The sequence below is a fragment of the Chiloscyllium plagiosum genome, unplaced genomic scaffold, assembly GCF_037043375.1.
Source record: "Chiloscyllium plagiosum isolate Xiang-an unplaced genomic scaffold, Cpla_swu_hap1 HiC_scaffold_28, whole genome shotgun sequence".
In the NCBI taxonomy this organism is placed as follows: domain Eukaryota; kingdom Metazoa; phylum Chordata; class Chondrichthyes; order Orectolobiformes; family Hemiscylliidae; genus Chiloscyllium; species Chiloscyllium plagiosum.
In genome coordinates, this window is record NW_028270166.1 from 19,356,645 (window position 1) to 19,364,461 (window position 7,817).

Sequence of the window (7,817 nt, forward strand, 5' to 3'; positions counted from 1 at the left end):
TGACGGCTAGCCAAGAAACTCTCCCACTCTGACCTTATTGAAATGATTTACAAGTCAAACTATTTGGCGGCGTTACAAACTCGCCTCTTGCAGCCAACAAGTGAGCCTCCAGCCTGCTACTTCTGGCCCAGGGCTGGGAGGTCTCAAATTAAACTATTTATGCAGTTCGCGGAGTGACATGATTAACTTGAGAGCAGTGCTATTGAAGTACAGGGATTACACGAGCAAGTTGATTTAAACTGATCTGTGTGAGCAGTTTCTAAATTAGCTCTCCTCCACCACAAATAACATAGGCTTACATTCGAAAATAGTGAATGATAGAAATGAGATGAAGGTTTTGTTTTTTTAAAAAAAACTGTTCGCCCGCACACGACCCACTCATCTCTCGAGTGAGACTTCAAAAGCAGCAAGATTTCCATTGAGCAAAAAACGTAACACTGTGATGTGATCAGTTACATAACTGCACATTTGAGAGACACGAGAAGCGGGAAGAGCTTCACTGTCCCACTCTGTTTCCTGATGCGGTGCTGACACCCACCGCCTGGAGCAAACAGCTGCTCGAATTCAACTCCCCATCACCGTCACTCTAGCTGTGTTTAAATATTTCACCGATTCCCTTCGCTCCCTCCCTCCACACACTACCTCCCCCCCCCCCCCGCCGTACAACTTTACCCGCACCTCCCTATCGTCCACCCCTTCCCGCTTTCACAGTTCTTCCAGAGAACCCAGCTCTCCTCTCTGCCTCTGCCACTCCATCCACTATCATCTATCCCTCCCATTCCTTCCTCACCCCTCTCCTCCCTCCCGACCCTCCACACCCCTCCCGACCCTCCATCCATCCACACCCCTCCCGACCCTCCACAGTTTTCCCGACCCTCCATTCCTCCACAACCTTCCCAACCCTCCATTCCTCCGCACCCTTCCCTCCTCCATTCCCTCCCATTCCTCCTCACCCCACCCCTCCCTCTCTTCTCCTCGCTCCTATCCTCTCTCCCACAGCTCCATGCCCACTCCTCCCAATCCTGCATTCCCTCTCTCCTCCAGGCCCTCTCCCATTCCTCCTCACCCCTCTCAATCTTCCAAATCCCTCCTCCAGAACTGTCTGTCACCTTTCTCCCTCCTTTTCCTTCTCCACAACACCAGTCCCTCCTTCTATCCCATCCACTCCTCTACACCGTCCAGACCACTCCTTCGCACCCGTTCCCTCTTTCTCTCGCACAGATACCTCCACACCCCTCCCTTCCTCCCTACTCCCCATTGTTTACCCTTTCAAGTCATTTTAATCTGCAGCTTCGCCTTTGAGGTTCTGTTGGGGTGGTTTGGGGTTCAGTGGGGGTGGGGTGTGTAATGGGTGGTTTATTTTGAAAACGGAAGGCAGTTTTTTTTTAAAAAAAACCTCCTTCCACATTGCTACTGCTCTGGAAAACCCCATCAGCACCAGGCGGAGGAGCGAGGTGCCTAATCAAACACCAAAACGAAATCAAAACCAGGGTGCCGTGCTCGTATCCCTAACCTCTGAGCTGGGTGGTCCGGGTTCCAGTCCTCAAATGTGGCCCCACAAGTGTGTATAATAGCTGGAGACCCAGTAGCTCACTGCTGCCTCCCAGCACCGGAGACCCAGGTTCGATTCCAACCTCAGGCACTGTGCGGAGTTTGCACATTCTCCCCTGTGTGGGTTTCCTCCTACAGTGAAAAAGATGTACAGGTTCGGTGAATTGCCCACCGTGTTCAGGGCTCGTAGATGCATTCATCATGTAAGTGGATGCGCTATCCTTCGCTCGGTTTGTGGGGACCATAGGAATTCTATGTTTAAACCCAGGTTTGTAGACATGGGGGTTTCTGCAAATAGATCATTTTTGGAGGGATGGGATAAGAGGTAGAAGTGACGCTCTGAAAGCTGTTTTACGATTGCAGCAGCCCCATTGCTGAGGCCAGGGTTTGGTGGGTGTGGGAAGGGACCCTGTGTGCTGAAGTGGAGCGGAGATTTCCGAGCGCAGGATCGAAGTGAATCAGTGAATGCCGCTTCATAAACTTACGCCCTTTCAGCATCATTGCTGCTCTCTCCCCCCCCCCCCCCCCCCAATCCTCCACGATCCGCGTCAGCACCGCAGCCGTCATGTGAGCGGTCCAAACACCACGTTACCCTGGCGTGGGTGGAACCAGACGAGTTTCATTCATAAATCGCTCGGTTTTAAATCAAAATTAAAGCAGCTGCTATTGGGTGCCTATTTCTGTCCGGTATGGACCACATGAATTGCAATTAGGTAAGTCGGTGATGCTGCCAGTTCCTCTAGTCAATCTCTGCGAAAATTGGAAAATAAGATTTTGCAAAATGCATGACAATTTGTAGTAAAATCGTGGGGACGGCTGTGAGGTTTTTCACCGAAACAGGGGATGGCGGTGTGCGGGAGTCAGTGAGGGTGGCAATTTACGAATAGACAGATCACAGTTACAACAAAAGCTGGTAATATTTGAGGTGTTCGTTAATAGTTGCTCGTTGATTATGTTTAATGGGGAAGCAAAAATCGATTCTTCAGATTATAACAAAAGAAATTCGTACGGGCATGTTTGCAAAACGAACACACCTAGTTTCTGATGTATTTTGTTTGCAATGTACCAGCAAAATTCAGACCAGGTTAAGACTGAAAACCATGATTACTGGTATTGCAAGAGGAAAGTCAAAGTAGATTTCCCTCTCTTTCTCGTTAACACAAGCTCGTTCTTTTCCAAAAGCCTGAACATTTATTTTAGATTGCCTGAATCGTTACTATCGACCTGAATCTGTCACCTCCCCTCATCGCCTTTTCCTGAATGAGTTATGAGTGTGTTTCCACGGAACCAGCCTCTGAACAGACCAAATGCGTAAAAAGAGTGTCCTTCGGGACTCCTCTACTTGAAAAGTAAATCCTATCACGATTTCCGCAAGGAGCTTCGCCACAGAAATAGGTTGCCTTAATTTCCCTGCCTGTTATAGTTGGAACACCCTTAAGTTGCTTTCACAATTTATCTGCCGAAGTTGCAATTTAAATGAATAGATCATTTGCTTTTCATTTCAGAACAGTCTTTCTTTAGAAATGTATTTGCTCTGCTCAAGATGCAGGAGTAATGGCCATAGAATGTGTCTCAAAGCAACACAGCGGTGGTGTCCCAGATACGCCGAGAGTTTGTACACATGCATTGTTCTTTCACCATTCGTGTCAGCTGCATTCCTTGCCCGTGTGATACTTGCATCCCCTCCAGCAAGTTAAACCCCCCGAGTCGCTGTTCGAGAGAGGGATGCCCAACTGGCCTGGAGCCTATGGAGGAGAGAGATAAAGATTGGGACTTAGCCCAAATAAAATTCGAAAATTGCCTGGAAATGGTCAGGATCTGTGGAGAGAACCCCACACACATTCTGCCCGTCCGTCCATTTCGTGTTTCAGACTTTCAGCATCCGCAGTAATTTGCTCTCGGGTTAAAACCGGGCAAACAATTTTCAGCACTTGAATGGAAATGTTTCCAGATGCAGGTTAGGTGGGTTAGCCACCGTTCTAAAAAAAAATAACGCGGGGTTGTCGAGACGGGTGGAATAGTCTTTAGAGGGTCAGTCCATACCCGATGGGCCGAGTGGCCTCTTCCTGCATTGTTTGACCACGTTTTACGTCAAAAACAAAACCGCAAATCGTTGAAATGGTGATTTAGTCATTTCATTTGAAAGTGACTAATGCTCATTTAAAAAAAATTAAACCTGGTGAGGACTTTATTTTTAATGGATAAGGCTGAACAGCAACATCAGACCAGAAGCCGGAGGGGTACAAGTAGGCCATTCGGCCCGTCAGAGTCTGCTGCGCCATTCAGTGCAATTATGGCTGACCGGATAAACATCGACTCCAATATCTTGTCTTTTCCTCCTATTCAAGATTTTGCATCTAAAGTAACTGTTTGCCTATAAAATCTTAATTCAGATTTTCTTTCCTAACGTTACCATTGATAAATTCCTTACATTTATTGGGAAAACAGCCCGTTTCAACTCATGAGCATGCAATTACTCACTGTTCCCACTGGATGACACTGCAGCCTCTCTTCCACAATGCACAAAATTCTTTCTGAACAAGCAAAAATCAACCACAACGTTTTGATGTTCCCATTTTTCTTTTCTCGCTCAGAGTTGAACAGAAGTTAATTATTTAATTGCGTAATCTTCACTAAACCTATTCACTTCAAGTCTTTCTCAGGAGCCTGGCGTTCAATGACAATTTTGAGCTATGAATTCATGTTGGGCTGTGTCCTCTGATTATTTGCAGTGTGTCCCATTTCCCAGCATTGGTCCAGCATCGGAGCTCGCTCAATTAGTATTGGAAGGAATAAGAAAAAACTGAGGGCAAACTTAAAATATTTCACACATGTCAATTGAATGTCGAGTTTTACAAAAAAATACTGTCTGCAGGTTGTAAGTTTGCTTGCTGAGCTGGTAGGCATTCAATGCTTGCATTCAAACTGGAACTCCATCAATAAACACGTCGATTTGGCCCCCATTAGCAACCTCTGAGAAAAAGAACCAGAAATGATATCACCCACGGTAACAGACCAAGACACAAAAATAGAAAGTGGGACAGAATCCAGTGCTTCATTGGAGACTCACTGGTGATGTTACCTAGCATGGTGACAAAATGTCTACAAACAAACCTACCAGCTCAGCGAGCAGACTTACAACCTGAACCTCAAGCTGAGCTACAAATCTCAACAAAAATCTCAAAAACTGTATGCATTAGGCAGCTCAAGACTCATAAATAAATATTGTTCTGATGGTGTCTGATTCAGCAATATTGAAGTATAGTATGTTTAAAGAATCCCAGTGTTTGTACCCCTCATTCTGTCTCCTTATTGCCATAGCCTCCTCCAACTCTATAATTCTCAGTATTATTTCAGTTCTGGTCCTTTGAGACCTAATGACTTCTGCCATTGGCAGCTATGAATTAGATCCTAAACACTGCAACCGCCTTTCAAAACCTTCTCCCTTTTCTGACTCTCCTCCGCTTAGAATCATACAGCATGGAAGCAGACCCTTTGGTCCAACGCATCCATGCCAATTAGGTTCCCAAACTGAACCAGTCTCATTTGCTTGCGTCTGGCCCTTAACGTTTGCCTCTTTCACCAAGCCTTTGGTAACTTATTTTAATATCTTTTGTCCAATTATCACACCTGTGAACCTCTTTGGGGCATTTTACATTATTATACCAAAGCACTATGTACATGTAAGTTGATATTTTTAACATTTTTATAGACTTTTTAATCTTCAGAATGTGTACTAGAACGATATAGCATGGTCTTCCTAATTTGAATGTTACTTTTAAAAAATAACTTGCTGATTTGAAGCAAATTAATGATGTCCCCTGTATTTCTGAAAGATAGGAATGATAAATATCTTAATTGCTTCTGCTTATAATACAGGGATTCTAATTTCTTCTAAGAGGCAGAAAGAAAAAAGATAATGAGTGTAGACAAAACTGGGAGATTTTTAACAAGAAGAAGCTAATGCATTTGGAAACAGGCAGCTAGTTAAAAGGGCTGAAGGTGACAGCAGTTGAGAAGTCAGCAGCAATCTGACCCCTTTCTTTAACTGTGTGAGGTTTTGCTGTTTATGGGAAATCCTTGAGGGAGCGGTGAGTAGTCAATTATAGTATTTAACTGTCTATTTAAACTTTGACCCTGAGTCTAAGCATGAGGGCAATAGGATTTTGAAATGATGAAACGAATGATGGGGAGGAAATTCATTTGAGTGCTGAGACCTCATATCTGCTTCCTTACCTAAGCTTAAGGATTTTGCTCCTCAGGTTTGTGCTGAGAGTGTGCTTTCCCTGCTTTGGAGGTAATTTTCACTTTGACAGTCAGGCGGGGAGAAATGGCAATAGAGTGACAACATCATTAGATAGTAGTAGTAATAATATCATAAGACATAGGAGTGGAAGCAAAGCCATTCGGCCTATCATCCACTCCACCATTTAATCATGGCTGATGGGCATTTCAATTCCTCTCACCCACACTCTCCCTGTACCCTTAATTCCTTGTGAGATCAAGAATTTATCAATCTCTGCCTTGAAGACACCCAATGTCCCGCCTTCCACTGTGTTCCATGGCAATGGATTCCACAGGCCCACCACTCTTTGGCTGAAGAAATGTCTCCTCACTTCTGTTCTAAATTGACCCCCCCTAATTTTGTCACTAGACCTGTAACCCAGAACCTCAGGCTAATGTTATAAGGATGTGGGTTTGAATCTTGACATGGCAGATGGTGGAATTTGAATTCAATAAAAAACATTTGGAGTTTAAAAAAGCTAGTTAATGGAAACTATGTAAAAATATTGTGCTGAAGACTCATCTGGCTCACTGCTTTATTCCTGATGAAGGGCTTTTGCCCGAAACATCGATTTTACTGCTCCTCGGATGCTGCCTGAACTGCTGTGCTCTTCCAGCACCACTAATCCAGAATCTGGTTTCCAGCATCTGCAGTCATTGTTTTTACCTGGCTCACTAGTGCCCTACAGGGAGGGAATCTGCCATCATTTCCCAGCCTGGCATACATGTGAAACAAGACCCACAGTAATGCAGTTCATTCTTAATTTACGTCTGGGCAGTTAGGAATGGGCAATAAATGTTGGCTTAGCCAGTGATGCCCAAATCCCAAGACAATTTTTTTTAAAGAATTCTACTACTTTGGAGTCTGCATTTCTCATCAGTTCAGCCTGGGTGCTGCTAGGGGTTTGGACTTGGAGGTCTGGTGACAATCGAGGTGGGAAGCACTGATGTCATCATCAGCAGGACCAACAGTGGAAGCAGTTTTCCTCTCATTCATTTGCCAATTTGCAGAAGAGTAGATATGGGCACAGAGGTGTGGTTTACAACAAGTGATAACCTTAAAACAGGATTAAAAAAAATATTTGTGGGATGTGAACGTTAATTGCCCTTGAAAAGATGGGTGGTGGGTTGCCTCCTTGAGGGGGCAGAGGGTGCAGTTTCCTAGAAATTTCCCACCGCAGTGCTTCAGGAGGTTCAGAATATTGCATCAGATGGTCACTAACATTTGCAGCTTGAGAAGTAAAAGGGTCTCTTGCTAAGTGGACCAGGTAGGCACACATTGTCAAGGCCACCATCAATCATTCTTGATTTCATTGCTTCTAGCTCTGCAGGAGACATTTGAAGAACTCTACAATCACTGCCACAAATGCGTCTCTCACCTGACAGATGCCAGGTTTGCCAGGGTCTGCACTTTACAACCACTGAGGCCAGTCAGACTTGGCAAACATTTGGCTTTGAGGCTGCAACAATCTTCCCATGGATCAGGGCCACAATTGGCAGTGAAGCTGTCTGCTGATCACCCTGAAGTTTCCATAAATCTCAAGGACATCTGTACTATCCCGATGAAGCTCATGTACAATTTCAAAAAGATCCCATGGAGGTTTGTGCACTATTCCCAGGGACCTGCCATGATGCTTTCACTCTATACCAATCATGTCTCAAAGCAGTGCTAATGCCTGGCTCCTCAACTACACACTGAAGATGTTCAAAGTTTGTGAGAAGATTTGTAGCTCGGGTGCTCGTTGTTGTGGTTCTGTTCGCCGAGCTGGGAATTTGTGTTGCAGACGTTTCGTCCCCTGTCTAGGTGACATTCTCAGTGCTAGGGAGCCTCCTGTGAAGTGCTTCTGTGATGTTTCTTCCGGCATTTATAGTAGTTTGTCTCTGCTGCTTCCGGTTGTCAGTTCCAGCTGTCCGGTGCAGTGGCCGGTATATTGAGTCCACATCGACCTGGACCCAATATACCGGCCACTGCAGTGGACAGC

The 7,817-nt window shown here is 45.1% G+C and overlaps 1 protein-coding gene across 2 annotated transcripts in view; it reads left to right on the forward strand.

The window, feature by feature from the left end:
- The first annotated feature begins 1,555 nt into the window (after nucleotides 1-1,555).
- cbarpb (CACN subunit beta associated regulatory protein b) overlaps nucleotides 1,556-7,817 on the forward strand; it is a 203,648-nt gene continuing 197,386 nt past the window's right edge. The window contains exon 1 of one of the 2 annotated variants that reach the window (XM_087976026.1): nucleotides 1,556-1,754. In XM_087976026.1, the coding sequence (XP_087832152.1) occupies nucleotides 1,753-1,754 (2 nt within the window). In that variant the 5' untranslated portion in view covers nucleotides 1,556-1,752. Of the gene's footprint in view, nucleotides 1,755-2,128; nucleotides 2,265-7,817 lie in introns of those variants that run through there. The other variant, XM_043721245.2, reaches the window with a different exon arrangement.